Raw genomic sequence first — 19,206 nt, 5'->3', positions numbered from 1 at the left:
ACTCTCCGCGCCACCCGGGAAGGTGTTGCCCAGCCATGGCTGCCGCTAGCCCCTGGGACCTGGCCTCCGCGCCAAACGCTGCCGGGCTACTGCTGGGCCATTTCGTAGCTTCAGGGTTGGTCACTCAGGTGCGTGGGGGCTATGGCGTCATTAAGGGGGTGCCCAAAGTGGTGACAGAAGATGGCTGTGAGGTGGTGGTGGTGGTGTTGGCTGCGGGAGTGGGTGTGAGGGTTAGCTGGAGGCTGTGCTAGGTTCGAGGCAAGTGGAGCTCCTTGCGGGCGGCAGAAGTGTCTAGTCCGCTGTGGGTTCTGCAAAATCTTGATTCTGAGAAGGTGTTTCAAGTGTCTGGCGAGTGAGTTACTCCAGATCATTTCATGGGCGATAATAAAGATTAGTGTTCCCCGCTTTTTTTCATTCAGTGATACCGCCTGTAGATTGTAATGGGTGGCGGGGTTGGGAAGTACGGGTGGGTGCTAAAACATAAATCTCCAAATAACGCTCGTTTGTGTGAAATATTGAGGCATTACGGGAGACGCTGGATACAGGAGAGCGGCAAGGGAGGCATGCATCTTTAAAGGCCAGGGGAAAAAAATATTGGCGAAGAAGACCCATAAAACCTTGGAACCTGAATGAAGGAAGGTGTTAATTTTGAGAAGAGAAGAGGGAGACTAGCTCAAGGGGGTGGTAGTTTTAGATTCGGCAAGGAAGCGCATGTTCGCAGGTCAAAGGGAAAGAGCCAATGGAGGGAGAAATTGAAGATGTGAGGGAGTAATGAAATAGAAATAGCAGATGTGACAAGGGAATGGGGAAAGTGGGGTTAAGAGAAGAGAAAGAAATTTTGAGGTAATGAAGAAGTTGAGAAATTTCACTAAAAAAGGAAACTGAGAAAAATAGGTAAAACCATCTGCAGAGATTAGCGGTATACACATGATGGAAGATTTGTGGGAAATATGCAAGTCTTTATACCCAGAAGAGTCATTAGAGAATTCTATTATCTGCTTAGAGTAATTTTAAGATGCAAAAACAAAAACCTAAGGAGACCAAGAAACATGTCCAAGTCACTCAACTAGCGAAGTAGTTAGATCCCGATGCTCTCCCTTTTCTGACACATCATATCATCTCTAGGATGACTTGTGACACTGTCTTGAAAGAGTTTAAACTGTTGAAGAACTTGAAGACCTAGTAACAAGACTTTTTATGGATTTTGGGGAAAATGAGTGGAAGTAAGGAATGCATTGGAAAGTAGACAAAACATAACCACAGCACTCCATAGTTCTCACCTTCCTCACTTCTCTCCTGTGTTTTCTTTCTGCCACGTTGCATAATGCTCTCACTAGTGTTGTCTAGTTCTGTACCAAAGTAATTTGCAAAGTTCATGCTACAAGATTTGGGATTTATCCCTTTAGAACGTACTGGTGGGAGATAAAAACACCTAAACCAAAGGAGTAAGTCTCTGGTGAGAGAATTGGGCTGCTGTTAGTGTCCCTCAAGTAACACTGATTAGACAGTTACCTCTTTTGCCTACAGGTAATATCTGCCAATCCATGGCTCCTTAAGCCCATCTTACAATGTTATTTATTGCACAGCTAGACCCAGTGAGGAAACTTTTGTAGATTTGTAGCATGATTTTACTTTAAGCAAACTTTACATATAAAACCTACTTTTATTACAAGGATTTATCATTGATCTTTTCAAAATGAGCTATTATATGACTGCTTTAAACAGTGTATTCCTTAAGTGCACATCATCCATGTGCATTAAAAATTAAGAGTGATGCTTAAAATTGATATGATACAACTCTTATAGAAAATATAGCTTGTGTAAGTTTTTTGTTGTTGTTGTTTTGATCTATTCACTGGAGAATGATTTAGTGAAAGAATTTCTAGGGATAATATGGGATACTATTTTGCCTTATGTCCTAGGACTGCTTCAGAGGCCTTACATCCTAGATGTTATTCTGGCAAGCTTGAGTCACAGTGCCTTGATCAAAGTCCCCTCTACTGGCAGTGCATAGGATAAGGATCTGGACCTAACAAAAAACCCCTCAGGATCTCTTCTTTTTTTCCCTTTTTCTTTTTTTTGGCTGCACCCCTGGCATGTGACAGCGCAGGGACTGAACCTGTACCACAACAGCGCCCAAGCCATTGCAGTGACAACATTGGATCCTTAACCCGCTGTGCCATAAGAGAACTCCTATTTCCTAATAGAAAGAATACTACCCTCCCCACACATACATATATCATCTATTTTCTCAGTCTGTGCACTGATCTTCTCTGCACCCACCCCCATTTTAAGGTCTCTCTGCTATACTACTTCTCTTTAAAAAAAAAAAAAAATTGAGAGTTCCCATCACGCAGCAGAAACAAATCCAATCAGGAAACATGAGGTTGTGGGTCCAATCCCTGGCCTCGCTCAGTGGGTTAAGGATCTGGTGTTGTGTGAGCTATGGTATAGGTCACAGATTTGGCTTGGATCTTGTGTGGCATAGGCTATGGCATAGGCTGGCAGCTGTTGCTTCGATTCGACCTCTAGCCTGGGAACCTCCATATGCGGCAGGTGCGGCCCTAAAAAGCCAAAAAAAAAAAAAAAAAAAATTGGTCACACCTGTGACAGATGGAAATTTTCTGGCCAGGAGTTGAACCCAAGCTGCAGCTGCAACCTACACCACAGTTTCAGTAATGCCGGACCCTTTAACCACTGGACCAGGGATCAAACCCTCACCTCCACAGCAACCAAGCCACTCCAGTTGGATTCTTAACCCACTCACCACAGCAGAAGCTCCTATACTGCCTCTCCCTTTTGTTTTTTAACTTATTTTTTTGTCTTTATTTATTTTTTGCCTTTTGAGGGCCGCATCTGTGGCATATGGAGGTTCCCAGGCTAGGGGTCTAATCAGAGCTCTAGCCACTAGCCTATGCCACAGCATAGCAATGCCAGATCTGAGCCTCATCTGCCATCTACACCACAGCTGATGGCAATGCCAGATCCTTAACCCACTGAATGAGGCCAGGGATTGAACCCACAACCTCATGGTTCCTAGTCAGATTCATTTCTGTCTCGCCACGATGCGAACTCCTATTTTTTGTCTTTTTTAGGACTTCAACCTTTGCATATGGAAGTTCCCAGGCTATGGGTTGAATTGGAGCTGTAGCTGCTGGCCTACACCACAGTTTATAGCAGTGCCACATCCTTAACCTTCTGAGCAAGGCCAGGGATTGAACCTCCAACCTCATGGATACTAGTGGGGTTCTCTATCGCTGTGCCGCAGTGGGAACTCCCTGCCTCCTTTTTAATATACCCCCCCCCTTTTTTGTTTTCTGTCTTTTGTCTTTTAAGGGCCACATTCGTGGCATATGGAGCTTCTCAGGCTAGGGGTCCAATCGGAGGTGTAGCCACTGGCCTATGCCAGAGCCACAGCAACACCAGATCCAAGCCGCATCTGCGACCTACACCACAGCTCACAGCAATGCTGGATCCTTAACCCACTGAGCGAGGCCAGATATGGAACCTGCAACCTCACGGTTCTTAGTTGGATTCGTTAACCACTGAGCCACGACGGGAACTCCAATATCTCCCTTTTAATAATTCAGTATGGGGAGTTTCCATCATGGCTCAGTGGAAAAGAATCAGACTAGCAACCATGAGGATGTAGGTTCGATCCTTGGCTTTGGCTCAGTGGGTTAAGGATCCAGTGTTGCTGTGGCTGTGGCATAGGCTGGCAGCTATGGCTCTGATTCAACCCCTAGCGTGGGAACCATCATGTGCCAAGTGTGTGGCCCTAAAAAGACCAAATAATAATAATATTAATAATAATAATTCATTATGAAGAAAAGACAGAGGATGTAAGCTTTTATTTATGTATAAATATATTAAACACATAATGTAATCAGATTTGTGTTTTTTGTTTTTTGTCTTTTTAGGGCCGCACCCAAGCCATATGCAAGTTCCCAGGCTAGGGGTCAAATCAGAGCTATAGCTGCCAGCCTACAGCACAGCCCCAGCAACACCAGATCCTAGCCACATCTGTGTCCTACACCACAGCTTATGACAACGCCGGATCCTTAACCCACTGAGTGAGGCCAGGAATTGAACCTGAGTCTTCATGAATGCTGATCAGATTCATTTTTGCTGAGCCACTACGGAAACTCCAGTGTTTTTATATTAAACATAAATGTCCTGGATTTCAGCTTCTTGTTTCTAGCTGCAGAGTAAACACAAATACCTTAAACAGACTAGCAGTGGCATGAAAATATGTAATATATAATGGCAATCATCAACAGTGAAGACTTGTGTATTCCCAATCTTTGAATTTTTTTTTTTAAGGTGTAGGTCTAAGTCACATGCCTCAAATAGAATTTCCATTTAATAGAGGAATTTGACTGCTCTTTCTTTCCTCTCTCTTTTTTTGGCTCTCCCTTTCTTAAAAATTCGTGTTTACCCTCTTATTTCTGTTGCATATTCTTGGCTAAGCTCCATTACCCTGTTGTTGAACCCAAGAGTTTAGTAGTTTACAAACGTGCAACTAAGATTAGTGTATAAACATGGAGGGATGGAGCAGTACCAGAGAGGGAATACGTTACAGTAAGAAATGGGAGATGTTTTACTTTCATTACTTTCCACCTAAGAGAGAGAAGAAAGAAAAATACAGTCATGTTGATATGATGAAAATGCAGATTAGATGTATTCTTACTTTAGCACTGATGCACATGGGCAATGTAAAGTTGAACTAATACTTAACCTACATACTCTTCAGTTTTGCCATCAGTAAAATATCTTGTGTTATCTACCTCATTGTACAGCCTAACTAGCTGTCCAGTCATGTGAAACAGAATCCTTCAAAGTCAGTATTGACTTGACTTTATCCTTTGTTTCCCCACATCGGCTAGGACTTACTGTTTTTCTTTTTTCTCTTTTTAAAAATTAAAGTATGGTTGATTTACAATACTCTGCCAAACTAGGACTTATGAATTCCATCTTCCCAGAAACTGATATCTCTGACTTCCTTTCCTTTTTTTTTTTTTTTGTTTCTTATTCAAATGAATTATTTGTTTCTTGGTTTGTTTGTTTGTTTTTCTTTTCAGGGCTGCACCTGTGGCATATGGAAGGTCTCAGGCTAAGGGTCAAATTGGAGTGCTTTGGGGTTTTTTTAATTGAAATGTAGTTCATTTACAGTGTGTTAGTTTCAGGTATACAGCAAAGTGATTCAGTTATACATACATCTATATAACTATTTTTTTTTCAGATTCTTTTCCATTATAGGTTATTGCCAACTATTGAGTATAGTTCCCTGTGCTCTCCAGTAGGTCTTTGTTCGTTACCTGTTTTATGTATATCACGGTGTATATGTTAATCCCAGACTCTTAATTTATCCCTTCCTTTCCTTTTTAACTGCTACTGACGTAGTCTGCAGCTTCACCTTCTCACCGGTAATGCTATAGCAGCCACCTTTCTAAATATCCAACCTCCAGTCCATCTACACTAGTTTTTTTGTTTGTTTGATATTGTTGGCTAGTTACCAGAGTAGGGGTTTTTTTCAGTGTTGTGAAACTGTTTTTAAAACTTTTTGTAATCATCCCCAGTGGTAGCTCCATACTTATTAAGCAGTCACTTCCCATTCCTTCCTTCCCTCATCCCCATTAATTTTGTTTTCCATACTACCCCCATTTATAGTTCTAAAATATATATAGGAGTTACCATCATGGCGTAGAGGAAACAAATCTGACTAGGAACCATGGGGTTGTGGGTGTGATCCCTGGCTTTGCTCAGTGGGTTAAGGATCCGGCATTGCCATGAGCTGTGGTATAGGTCACAGACACGGCTCGAATCTGGCGTGGCTGTGGCTGTGGCGTAGGCTGGCAGCTGTAGCTCTGATTAGACCCCTAGCCTGGGAACCTCCATATGCCACGGTTGTGGCCATAAAAGAACAAAAAGACAAAAAATATATATATGTATGATCAGGTTACTTCATAGGAAATCTGAATTGCTCTCATTTTCTGCATTGTGATTGCATATCATAGCTGTCAAGATCTCCCATGATCATGTAGAAAACACATTTCCAGATTCATCTTCCTCTTTTTCTCACATATGTTAGTGCTAATTGACAGTTTCTGAGCATTTGTAATGTTTAGTTCTTTCTGTCTAGAATACATTTTCTTTCCCATCCATCATGAGTTTGTTAAGGACAGAGAGGTTGTTTCATTCATCCTTGAATCTTCCTCTTTCTAACTCATAAATATTTGTAAAATTATTGGTTGGAGTTCCCGTTGTGGCACAGTGGTTAACGAATCCGACTAGGAACCATGAGGTTGTGGGTTAAGTCCCTGGCCTTGCTCAGTGTGTTAAGGATTTGGTGTTGCTGTGAGCTGTGGTGTAGGTTGCAGACGTGGCTCAGATCCCGCATTGCTGTGGCTCTGGTATAGGCCGGTGGCTATGGCTCCGATTCGACACCTAGCTTGGGAACCTCCATATGCTGCGAGAGCGGCCCTAGAAAATGCAAAAAAAAAAAAAGAGAGAGACCAAAAAATAAAATAAAATAAAAATAAAATACTGAAGGCATTTTAAAAAAAAATTATCATTGGTCAGCAAACTTGCTATGAAGGGCCAGAGAGTAAGTATTTGGGACTTTTCAGTCCATAGGGGTGTAACTAGGATGTTATAGTGTGAAAACAACATGAGATAATATATAAATGAGTGAGAGAAGTTGAGTTTCAATAAAATTTATTTTTGGGCCCTGAAATTTGGATTTCATTTAATGTTCATGCATCACAAAATAGTTTTCTTTTGGGTTTTTTTTTCCTCCAACAACTAAAAGATATGAAAACCATTCTTAGCCTTTAAGCTATACAAAAACTGTCAATGGGCTGCCTTTAGTTCATAGGCTATGGTTTCCCAATACCTGGTCTATATGATATCTGAAGTACTTTCCTGTGCTAAGGAAAAGAGGAAGAGGATAGAAAAAGTTATGGATGAAGCCAAGGGTGAACAAGATAATATTTGTTCTGAGATAACCTGCAATTTAAGAAAACAGTATAACATAGAATGAAAGGATAAAGAGGAGGTGGGGGCGTTCCCGTTGTGGCACAGTGGAAACAAATCCAACGAGGAACCATGAGGTTGCCTCTTCGATCCCTGGACTTGCTCGGCAGGTTAAGGATCTGGCGTTGCTCTGGCTGTGGCGTACTCTGGCAGCTGTAGCTCTAATTTGGCCCCTAGCCTGGGAACCTACATGTGCCACGGATATTGCCTTAAAAAGTTAAAAAAAAAAAATGTAGGCAGGGTTTTGAGGGGAGAGGTAGGTGCTTTTTAGAAGAATAATTTTGCCTGGACAAAACATCTCTTTATCCGAGAAAGTGAGAATGTAAAAGGAGACAGTATGAATGATTTATAGCCAGTAGAGGTCATCATTCAATCAGGTGAATGATTCCATGGCCCAGGAAGTGTTTGATTTTAGCCCCAGGAAGGGCTGAGAGAATAGGTTTCAGTCATTTGTGTAGAAGTGATTCTCCAACCTCAGCCTTAGAATTCTCTGGTTAGCTAATAGTAATGCCAGTCAATTGTGTATAATACTTTGGAAGATAGTACAAAGTGATTTTCTTGTTTTTCTTATTTGAATATTTGGTCAAAAGATTTGTGATAGTGGAGGTTTTAAAAACAGGAAATACAGGAGTTCCCTCATGGTGCAATGGTTAATGAATCCAACCAGGAACCACGAGGTTGCGGGTTCGATCCCTGGCCTCACTCAGTGGGCTAGGGATCTGGCCTTGCCATGAGCTGTGGTGTAGGTCACAGACGCAGCTCAAATCCAGCGTTGCTGCGGCTGTGGGCATAGGCCGGCAGCTACAGCTCCGATTAGACCCCTAGCTTGGGAACCTACATATGCCGAGGGAGCAGTCCTAGAAAAGGCAAAAAAAAAAAAAAAAAAGTCCATAGACACAAGAAGGGAAGCCAAAAATCAGGAATAATTCAAAATATAGGAGGAAGAGCACACTGCTTAAGTACAAGAATCAGGCTCTGATTCAACCCCTAGCCTGGAAATCTCCTTATGCCTCAGGATCATCCCTAGAAAGGGCAAAAAGACAGAAACAAACAAAGGAAATACACATTGCTACTATCCTACTCTTTTTCATTTTTCAGGGGCAGTGTTAGACATAGTATATCCTCATATTTTATTTATTTACTTATTTATTTATTTTTTGTCTTTTTGCGTTTTCTAGGGACCGCAACCTCATGGTCCCTAGTCAGATTCGTTAATCACTGAGCCACAACGGGAACTCCTATCCTCATGTTTTAAATACGTGGGCATATGAGTCCAGTGCACACAGAACCTTTTTCTTTTTTTTTTCTTTTTTTTTCAAAGTTATTTTATTTATTTTTCAGGATCTATTTTTTTAAATTACTCAATGAATTTTATTACATTTATAGTTGTACAACAATCATCACAACTCACTTAAAGCATTTCCATCCCAAACCCCAGGCACATCCCCCCACCCTGCAACCTGTCTCCTTTGGAAACTGTTAAGTTTTTTCAAGTCTGTGAGTCAGTATCTCTTCTGCAAAGAAGTTCATTGTGTTCTTTTTAAAGCTTCCACCTAAGTGATAGCATATGATATTTGTGTCTCACTGTCTGGCTAAGTTCACTTAGCATGATAATTTCTAGGTCCATCCATGTTGCTGCAGATGCCATTGTTTCTTTCTTTTTAATGGCTGGATGATATTCCATTGTGTATATGTACCACATCTTTATCCACTCCTCTGTTGATGGACATTTAGGTCCGTTTGCATGTCTTGGCTGTTGAGAACCTTTTTTCTGACATACTGCTGCTTTCTCTGTTTACTTACCAATAGGAAATGTTAAATATATCTAAGAATTCAGCTTCTTGCTTTGTGAACTTCTCCAGACAACAGCACATCACAGATGTTCAAGCTGAAATCTACCAGGTAAATTATGTTGGAGTTTTTACTTTCTATATCTAGTGTGGGGAAAAAAACCTTTTTTTAAAATCATTTATTTATATATACATTTTTTTCTACTGTACAGCATGGTGACCCAGTTACACTTCCATGTATACATTCTTTTTTCTCACATTACATGTCCCATCATAAGTGACTAGACAGTGTTCCCAGTGCTACACAGCAGGATCCCGTTGCTAATCCATCCCAAAGGCAACATTCTGCATCTATTTACCACAAGCTCCCAGTCCCTCCTACTCCCTCCCCTTACCCCTTGGCAACCACAAGTCTATTCTCCAAGTCCATGATTTTCTTTTCTGTGGAAAGGTTCCTTTGTGCCATATATTATATTCCAGATATAAGTGATATCATATGGTATTTGTCTTTCTCTTTCTGATTTACTTCACTCAGGACGAGAGTCTCTAGTTCCATCTATGTTGCTGCAAATGGCATAATTTTGTTCTTTTCTATGGCTGGGTAGTATTCCATTGTGTATGTATACAATATCTTCCTAATCCAATCATATATCAGTGGACTAGTGTTGGGAAAAAATCTTGATTGGTTCCAAAGCAATTTTTCTTGCCCATTGGACAATGTCTAGCACATAGCTATATAGGCATTTCTTTGCAGTACTAATAGTAGTAATGCTCATAGTAGTAGTTAGGAGTAGTAGCAGTAGCAGCAAAAGGGCTTGAACACCACAATCAAAAGCTTCAATAAATCCTTGGGGCTCTTGTAACAAATCATCCTCCTGCTCCCCTAACTACTCCTGAGTTAAAGACTGCCCATTTTTATCAAAGTTTAAGCCTTTACTTCAGGCTATTTTTTGCATAAACTAAATGTTATCTTTGTTCCTAATGTAGAAAAACCTGGAAATTGAGCTCCTACGACTAGAAAAAGATGCCGCAGATGTTGTCCATCCTTCATTTTTGGGTAAGTGGTTTAGTTAAATGAGTAATCATTGGAATTTCAACTTTTTCTTGGATTACTTTAAAAAGCACCAAGCTATAAAATTATGATAATTATTTTAGGTATTATCCCAAAGCTAACAAAGTCTGCATTGTTATATGCTCAAAGAGAAGTCCTGTTGGCTTAACTATTGTAAATAGCATTAAAAGTAAATGAGGCAGGAGCTCCCCAGAGTCAGTAGAGCTTAAACAACAAAGGCTAAAGAACTTTCCAGGTTAGAGGATGCTAAAGGGACATGACAGCTAAAGTATAGTATAGTCGTGAATTAAACATTAGAAAATTTTTTGCAATATAAAATGTAAAAAAAAAAAATTTTTCTATAAAGGACATTTTTGGGCTATTTGGTGATGTTTAAATATGGGCTGTATTTTTTTTTTTCTTTTTCTTTTTAGGGTCACACCCTCAGCATATGGAGGTTCCCAGGCTAGGGGTCTAATTAGAGCTACAGCTGCCAGCCTATGCCATAGCCACAGCAATGCCAGATCCGAGGATCTGGATACAGATCCAGCAACGCTGGATCTTTAACCCACTGAGTGGGGCCAGGGATGGAACCTGAAACCTCGTCATTCCTAGTCGAATTAGTTTCCTCTGCTCCACAATGGAAACTCCTGGGCTGTATTTATTTATTTGTTTATTTTGCTTTTTAGGGCTGCACCCATGGCATATGGAAGGAAGTTCCCATGGTAGGGGTCTAGTCGAAGCTATAGCTGCCAGCCTACGCCATAGCCACGGCAACGCCAGATCCGAGCAGCATCTGTGACTTATACCACAGCTCAAGGCAACATCAGATTGTTGACCCACTGAGTGAGGCCATGGATTGAACCTGCATCCTCTTGGATACTAGTCAGGTTCATTTCTGCTGCACCACTACAGGAATTCCTAAATATGGGCTGTATTAAATATTGGTAGTACTGTACCAATGTTAAGTTATCTGAATTTGATAATTGTAGTTAGATAAGAGAATGTTCCTATTTTAGGAAATACTTGCTGAAGATTTAGGGGTAAAAGTTCATTACGTCTGCAACTTACTCTCAAATTGATCAGCAAAAATATATGTATGGGTGTGTAGAGAAAGGGGAAGAAAAGGAAAATGTAGCCAAATATTACAGTTGCTAAGTCTAGATAAAATGTATATAGGAGTTTGGTCAGTGAACTATTCTTTTTTTTTTTTGTCTTTTTCCCATTTCTTGGGCCACTTCTGTGGCATATGGAGGTTCCCAAGCTAGGGGTCTAATCGGAGCTGTAGCCGTCAGCCTATGCAACAGCCACAGCAACACGGGATCCGAGCCACATCTGCGACCTACACCACAGCTCATGGCAACGCCTACACCACAGCTCATAGCAACGCTGGATCCTTAACCCACTGAGCAAGGCCAGGGATTGAACCCGCAACCTCGTGGTTCCTGGTTGCATTCGTTAACCACTGAACCACAATGGGAACTCCAGTCAGTGAACTATTCTTGAAACTTTTCTGTTACATTTGAATTTTTTTCCAAATAAAAATTTAAAAGAAGAGGAATTGATAGCCATCAATTGAATTCTGGGGAAAATATTGAAACAATATTACTTATAAATGCTTTTTAATATTCATGTACAATATCAGAGGCAGAGATGGGAAAAGAAACTATTTGAAGAATGCGACTCTGGCGATAAAAACGGAACCAAGAGCAGAATTGAAAAACACAGAGAATTTAGCAGTAGATTTGATTGTCTATAGGAAAAGTAAGAGAAAATAGTTGAAAATGAAATTGGTGGCAAAGATAGCAAAGATTAAAGATAGCAAAGGGGGATATTGAGGAGGGAAATGATGGGATTAACTTTTGACATTGATGGTATTAGTGATTTCAAAACTTACTTGTCCTGTTGCTAACTATAACTACTGCTCCTCGTTTGTATAGCTGAGAAGTGTCATGCTCTGCAAAGCATGAATAATCATTTGGAAGCAGTGCTGAAAGAGAAGCGGTCCCTCAGGCAAAGACTGTTGAAAGGCACGTGCCAAGAAAACTTGCCAATTGAAGCTGTTTATCACAGGTTAGACTAAAAAGTAGACATTAACAGTTACACATGTTTTCTGAGGGTAGTTTTTGTTTAGTAGATACTTATTTCTTTATTTTCCTTTTTAGGGCCACACGTGTGGCATATGGAAGTTCCTGTGGCTAGGGGTTGAATCAGAGCATATGCAGGCCACTGGCCTACACCACAGCCACAGCAACAGCAACACCAGATCCCAGCCATGTCTGCTACCTACACTGCAGCTCATGGCAATGACAGGTCCTTTAACCCACTAAGCAAGGTCAGGGATCCAACCCACATCCTCATGGATTCTTAGACTCATAGTTATTTCATCGCATACTTTGTTAAACAGTATATGAATGATTGGATCTGTTAACATTTTATTAATGCTGATACATTTAGCCAGAAAGAAAAACCTTTACTTTTTTGGAGTTCCTGTGGTGGTGCAGAGAAAATGAATCCAACTAGGAACCATGAGGTTTTGAGTTCCATCCCTGGCCTCACTCAGCAGGTTACTGATCCTGTGTTGCAGTGAACTGGATCTGATGTTGCTGTGGCTTCAGTGTAGGCCGCCAGCTGTAGCTCTGATTCGACCCCTAGCCCCGGAACCTCCATATGCCAAGGGTGCGGCCCTAAAAAGCAAAAAAAGAAGAAGAAGAAGAAAATCCTTTACTTTTAAGAAATTACAGCAATGGTGAAGAGAAGGCATTCCTTTTGCCCATTGTGTTGGGAATTATAAATAATGATTTAATGAAAGAAATTAGATCTATAACATACAGTAGGGTGTGTAAGAATCATTTTTATTCTGTGTAGAGTATTTATTGTAACAGATTGATTCTTGCATTAATGTTGCCTCTATATAAAAATTCTTTTGGGGGATTTTAAACAGGGACAGATGAAAACAATGTCAATTAAGAGAAGAATAACAGGAGTTCCCGTCGTGGCTCAGGGGTTAATGAATCCGACTAGGAACCATGAGGTTGCAGGTTCGATCTCTGGCCTTGCTCAGTGGATTAAGGATCCGGTGTTGCCGTGAGCTGTGGCGTAGGCTGCAGACGTGGCTCGGACACTGCGTTGCTGTGGCTGTGGTGTAGGCCAGTGGCTACAGCTCTGATTCGACCCCTAGCCTGGGAATCTCATATGCCGCGGGAGCAGCCCAAGAAATGGCAAAAAGACAAAAAAAAAAAAAAAAAGACTATCAGTTCTGAGCTCATCTCTGCTGTTTGTATGCCTCAAAGCCTTGGGCAAATGATTTAAGTTTTTGTCTGTTTCCCCATCCATAGAATGAGGATGCTTTCTGTTGCTTTCTTTTTCATAGGAGTATGGCAAGTATCAAATTGAAGATCTAGATTCTTACTAATAATAATAAAATTAAAAAGCAGGCATCTGGGGATCTGATTGCTAACTTTCTCCATCAGTGCCTCACTGACCCTGAGCAAATCAATATTTTCTCTTAAGCGTTAGATCTTTCATCTTGTATTAAAATGAGATATACAAATCCCATTCTTGTGGATATATTCATATCTATTCAGTACAGTAACTACCATTAATGTGTATATTAAATAATATTATATATATCAGAAGAACTGAGTGATGATTTTAAAGCATTTTGCAAAAGCAAAGATTCAAAGTAGTTTCACGTGTAGGCTATTTCAGTGAAGTATATCTATCCTTATTGTCTTCACCCTTCACTGAGAATGAGTAGATGAAACAGAGGTTTTACCTAGAAAAATTTTTTTACTTATGTTAGAAAATTATTAACATTGAGGTTTGTGTAACATTAGGTTGGGTTCCAAAATGATTATTGGAGTCCATTTTGGCTGATGTTATGGATATGGCATTGTCACTGCCTTGATGCAGGTTCAATACCTGGCCTGGGAACTTCTGCATGCCATGCGTGCAACAAACCAAATATGATTAGTGTCGTCTCTTTCTGTTTTTCTGTTTGGATGGCAAGTTAATTCCTGCTTAAAGTGAAAGCAAAGGACCTTTTCTATCACTGATATTTCCTTGAATAAAGAAAGATTGCTAATGGTTCGTTTGGTAGATTGTAATTCCCTTATTTCATAGTTAAAGTCCTAGTTAAAGAGAAAAAAGATAATACAAAATAACTAAACTGAAAGATAAGTTAACTTCTGAAGTTCCCATTGTGGCTCAGTGGGTTAAGAACCCGACTCTTATCTGTGAGTATATGGGTTAAATCCCTGGCCTTGCTCAGTAGGTTAAGGATCCGGTTTTGTCACAAGTAGCAATGTAGGTCACATGTGCAGCCTGGACCTGGCTGTGGCTGTGGCATAGGCCAGCAGCTGCACCTCCAATTCAACCCCTATCCCAGGAACTTTCATATGCTGCTGGTGCAGCCCAAAGAAGAAAAAAAATTCTAAAAAAAAAGTTGACTTTTTTTCTCCCTCCTTCAGATATATGGTACATTTGCTGGAGTTGGCAGTAACTTTCATTGAGAGATTAGAAAGCCATCTGGAAACAATTAGAAATATCCCTCATTTAGATACAAATCTAAAGAAAATGGTGAGTATTTCCAATAACACTTAAGTGCCTCATCAACTTCTTTCACTTTTAGCTATCTTTAGTTCTTTTATACTAGAATCTCAAATGTATGATCTCATTTTTTTTTTGATGGCTGATATTATGAGTGAATTTTTTTGTTTGTTTGTTTTGTTTTTTGGTTTTTGGTTTTGGGTTTTTTTGTTGTTGTTGTTTTTTTGTTTTTTTTTTTTGTCTTTTTGCCATTTCTTGGGCCACTCCCGTGGCATATGGAGGTTCCCAGGCTAGGGGTCTAATCAGAGCTGTAGCCGCCGGCCTACGCCAGAGCCACAGCAACGCGGGATCCAAGCCACGTCTGCAACCTACACCACAGCTCACGGCAACGCTGGATCATTAACCCACTGAGCAAGGGCAGGGATCGAACCCGCAACCTCATGGTTCCTAGTGTGCCACGACGTGAACTCCGCGAATTATTTTTTAAATCAAGATGCTTTTTCTTCTTTATATCATTTTTCTTTAGAAGTTATTTTACATTGTTTTATTCCAGTATTTTTAAAAAATTTTTATTATAGTCAATTTACGATGTTCTGTCAATTTCTCCTGTACAGCAAAGTAACCCAGTCATACACATATATACATTCTTTTTTTCACATTATCCTCCATCATGTTTCATCACAAGTTCCTTGGCCTATAGAGCAGAATCTCATTGCTTATCCACTCCAAATGCAATAGTTTACATCTACTAACCCCAAACTCCCACTCCCTCCCACTCCTTCCACCTCCCTCTTGGCAGCTACAGGTCTGTTCTCCATGTCTATGAGTTTGTTGCTTTTCTGTAGATAGGTGTATTTATTGCCATATATTAGATTCCAGATATAAGTGATATCATATGGTAATTGTCTTTCTCCTTCTGACTTACTTCACTTAGTATGAGAGTCTTTAGTTCCATCCATGTTGCTGCAAATGGCATTATTTTGTTCTTTTTTTATGGCTGAATAGTATTCCATTGTGTATATGTACCACATTCTTTTTTTTTTTTTTTTTTTTTTTTGCTTTTTAGGGCCACACTTGTGGCAAATGGAAGTTCCCAGGCTAGGGATCATATTGGAGCTGCAGCTGCTGGCCTATGCCACAGCATCACAGGATCCAAGCCTCATCTGCGACCTACACCACAGTTTATGGCAGTGCTGGACACTTAACCTACTGAGTAAGGCCAGGGATTGAACCCCCATCCTCATGGATATTAGTTGGATGCATTTCTGCTGTACCATAACAGAAATTCCCATATGGTAGTTCTATATTTAGTTTTCTCAGGTACCTCCATACTATTTTTCATAGTGGTTGTACCAAGTTAAATTCCTGTTTTATTCCAATATTTAATAAATATGTGTTATCTTCCTTGGGCAAGGGACTATGCTATAGGTATCATGAGAAATAAACAGGTATAACCAATCACTGCCCTCAAATTATCAAGATTTGATGGATATACTATAAAGTAGAAAGTATCTTATACTTTCTTTATAGCATAGTATAAAGAAAGTACAGTGTATTCATACTTGCACAATGAATATAGCAGAGAATTACAAAGAAGATGCTATCTGTTAAGCACAGCAAGAGAGGGGATTACTTTCCCTTTATGGAGCTTGGGAATAGGACAGGAGGTAGGAATACTTCAATAAAGTTTTACATAGGAGTTAGTAGTGAACTGAATCTAAAAGAATCACTGAAATTTGGATGCACATCAGAAAGAATATTTGAGCCCAAAGCAGCAATGTGAGGAAAGATATGAAAATCAGAGAGCACGGGTAGTTTGAGGGAAGACTGGTACTCAACTTTGACTGATGCTTAAAGGTATTGAGAAGGAGATTGACTCAGGGTTTGTTTATGCAATGCCTTGAAAACCAGACTAAGGAGTTTAAACTTTGTCTAAGTCCTGGGAAACCATTAAATATTTTTTGTTTTGTTTGTATTTTAGAGAAGGACACAGAGAAGTGGTTTGATCATAACTTAGTCATGGAGATAGAGTAGGCTGAGCCTTGCCACTCAAAGTAGGTGCAGAGCATCAGCATCACCTTGAAGCTTGTTAGAAATGCAGAATTGCAGACCTCATTCACCTTGGACCTCCAGAATCTGAATCTACAGTTTAACAAGTTCCTCAGGTGATTCCTATGCACATTAAAGTTTGATGAGCTATGGGTGGAGTTCCCTTCATGGCTCAGAGGTTAACGAATCTGACTAGGATCCGTGAGGATGCGGGTTCGATCCCTGGCCTCACTCAGTGGGTTAAGGATCCAGTGTGGCCGTGAGCTGTGGTGTAGGTTGCAGATACAGCTCAGATCTGGCATTGCTGTGGCTGTGGCATAGGCTGGGGGCTGCAGCTCCAACTTGACTCCTAGCCTGGGAACCTCCACATACTGCGGGCACAGCCCTAAAAAGCGGAAAAAATTAAAAAAAAAAAAAAAAAGGCTATGGGTTAGAGCACTAGGCAGAGGAACCAAAGGCAGAGAAGCTTAGAGAATAAATAGTCATTCTGATAAAAGATTTCAAGCATAGGATTAAAAAGGATTTTGGAGATCAGATTTCTAGCACATGGCTACTATTTGAACAAGGGACACATCCAAGGAATGAAGTTTCTAACCTTGATGACTTGCAGATGAGTAGGGTCAAGAGATTAGTTTTTTCACATCTTGCACAGATAGTGTTTAATCACGCTTTGTTGAACTGTAGTTATATCGAGTTTGAGATGTTGCTTGTGCATCCAAATGGAGATTTCCAACAAACTGAAATATGGGACTGAATTTTAGGATATTGATTCAGGGTCCTCTGTATTGAGCTGATAATTGAAGACAAAGAAGAAATGAACCCACAGAGAAAAAAAGGTGTGCATAAAAAGGAGGAGAGGAGTTCCTGTTGTGGCGCAGTGGAGGCAAATCTGACTAGGAACCATGAGGTTTTGGGTTCAATCCCTGGCCTTGCTCAGTGGGGTTAAGGATCCAGCGTTGCTGTGAGCTGTGGTGTAGGTCGCAGACATGGCTTGGATCTGGCATGACTGTGGCTGTGGTGTAGGCTGGTGACTACAGCTCTGATTGTACCCCTAGCCCGGGAACCTCCATACGCCGAGGGTGTGGCCCTATAAAGCCAAAAAAAAAAAAAAGGAGAGCACACTTTTAAGAAGCTTTTGTGTTAAGGGGCTAGAAAAGATCAATTCTTAACTTTTGGTATCATAACTATTTGTGATATAATAATGATATATTAATGACAGACTTGATTTCTCTCCTGTTTTCCCTTTCTTTCAAATGTTATAGAGCACAGCTTTAGCAAATATGGACATTTTGGTGATGAAGACAGAAGAACTGGCAGAAACTATACTCAAGTGGCGAGAACAACAGAAGGAAGTTTCCTCTTGTATTCCCAAAATATTAGCTGAAGAAAATTTTCTTCATGATGTTATAATGCCTCCTTTACCTTTTACTTCCAAAGTTAAAGTCCAAACTGGTAACACCAAGTGATTATCAACTGGGTATTTTTGTTTAATTATATATAGTTGTGTGAAGTCCATTTCTAGTGAGTTATGGTATTTATAGACTTGGCTGCTAGCATTACTCAAAGAGCCCTCTTTGTAGTAAGATTCCAAGTTCATTAAGACCAAACTGAATTTTCCTTTGTTTGTCATATATTTTTCATTTCACTTTTCATTAAAAAATATAGCTATGATGATCTGTTAACATGAGTGCCTTAACCATATTGTAGGCAGCAGACTTTATATGATGTTTTTTAAAAAATGCTTATTTCTGGGAGTTCCCTTCATGACTCAGTGGTTAATACATCTGACTACCATCCATGAGGAAGCAGGTTCGATCCCTGGCCTCGCTCAGTGGGTTAAAGATCCTGTGTTGCTGTGAGCTGCGATATAGGTCACAGATGAGGCTTGGATGCTGTGTTGCTCTGGCTGTGGCGTAGGGCAGCAGGTCCAGCTCCAATTTGACCCTTAGCCTGGTAATCTCTGTATGCCATTAGTGTGGCCCTAAAAAGCAAAATAAATAAATAAATTTTAAAAATTAAAAAATGTTTATTTCTGAATTAGAAGAGTTTTGAATTTGAAAGTATGTTATTTATTCCTGCAGGATTGTCACTAAGTGTGCAAAAAAGAGTAGCATAGCCAGCCCAACTGCTGTCCTTTGAAAGGCCTTCTTGTAAAGTTGGTACTTGGCTGGCATCTGGGAACTTAGATTTCAAGAGGGTTCCCTCCACTCTCACCGATAAGAGTTGCTCACTGTGACTAAGGTGTTTATACAGGTTTATGAGAACACTTCCTTTCTTCCTTGTAGTCTAAAATTTTGGTACATACACAGAAGATACCAATGTGACTAGCCCTCGGTAATAACCCTGGTAATGCTTCTTTTTTTTTTAATTTTAAAAATAGTGTTCTTGGAATTCCCGTCATGGCACAGTGGAAATGAATCCAACTAGGAACCATGAGGTTGCAGGTTCAATCCCTGGCTTCGCTCAGTGGATTAAGGATCTGACGTTGCCATGAGCTATGGTATACGTCACAGACATGGCTTGGATCTGGCGTGGCTGTGACTGTGATGTAGGCCAGCAACTCTAGCTCTGATTCGACCTCTAGCCTGGGAACCACCATATGCTGCTGGTGCAGCCCTAAAAAAAATAAAAATAAAAAAATAAAAATTAAAAAAAATTAATGCTCTTTATTATAAATTACAGAAATATTTCTCTTTTTTTTTTCTTTTCTTTTCTTTTCTTTTTTTTTTT

General features: G+C 40.2%; 1 protein-coding gene across 4 annotated transcripts; it reads left to right on the top strand.

Moving 5' to 3' along the window:
• The first annotated feature begins 17 nt into the window (after nucleotides 1-17).
• HAUS2 (HAUS augmin like complex subunit 2) lies at nucleotides 18-18,499 on the top strand. 4 transcript variants are annotated; one of them, NM_001243905.1, is made up of 6 exons: nucleotides 22-128; nucleotides 8,845-8,937; nucleotides 9,813-9,882; nucleotides 11,817-11,949; nucleotides 14,349-14,457; nucleotides 17,739-18,499. In NM_001243905.1, the coding sequence occupies exons 1-6, from the start codon at nucleotides 36-38 to the stop codon at nucleotides 17,940-17,942; spliced, it is 702 nt and encodes a 233-aa protein (NP_001230834.1). In that variant the 5' UTR covers nucleotides 22-35; the 3' UTR covers nucleotides 17,943-18,499. The 4 variants fall into 4 exon arrangements, 3 of the variants coding, with proteins under 3 accessions (XP_084836822.1, XP_084836878.1, NP_001230834.1); XR_014818288.1 differs by lacking the exon at nucleotides 11,817-11,949 and having other exon boundaries at nucleotides 18-128; XM_084980696.1 differs by lacking the exon at nucleotides 14,349-14,457 and having other exon boundaries at nucleotides 18-128.
• Nucleotides 18,500-19,206: the final 707 nt, after the last annotated feature.

This window comes from Sus scrofa, chromosome 1 (assembly GCF_054392235.1).
Source record: "Sus scrofa isolate SSC_HxYL_T2T_F1_AM1 chromosome 1, Sscrofa_HxYL_maternal_Yorkshire_Landrace_v2.0, whole genome shotgun sequence".
NCBI classification, from domain to species: domain Eukaryota; kingdom Metazoa; phylum Chordata; class Mammalia; order Artiodactyla; family Suidae; genus Sus; species Sus scrofa.
This window is presented reverse-complemented; position numbering and strand designations above follow the sequence as displayed.

What these genes read in the sequence shown, in the direction of transcription:
- HAUS2 (NM_001243905.1), top strand. Translation starts at nt 36, where the DNA reads ATGGCTGCCGCTAGCCCCTGGGACCTGGCCTCCGCGCCAAACGCTGCC. An exon ending in TGTCCATCCTTCATTTTTGG is followed by an intron (nt 9,883 to 11,816) that starts GTAAGTGGTTTA and finishes TCGTTTGTATAG; the next exon opens with CTGAGAAGTGTCATGCTCTG. An exon ending in ATACAAATCTAAAGAAAATG is followed by an intron (nt 14,458 to 17,738) that starts GTGAGTATTTCC and finishes CAAATGTTATAG; the next exon opens with AGCACAGCTTTAGCAAATAT.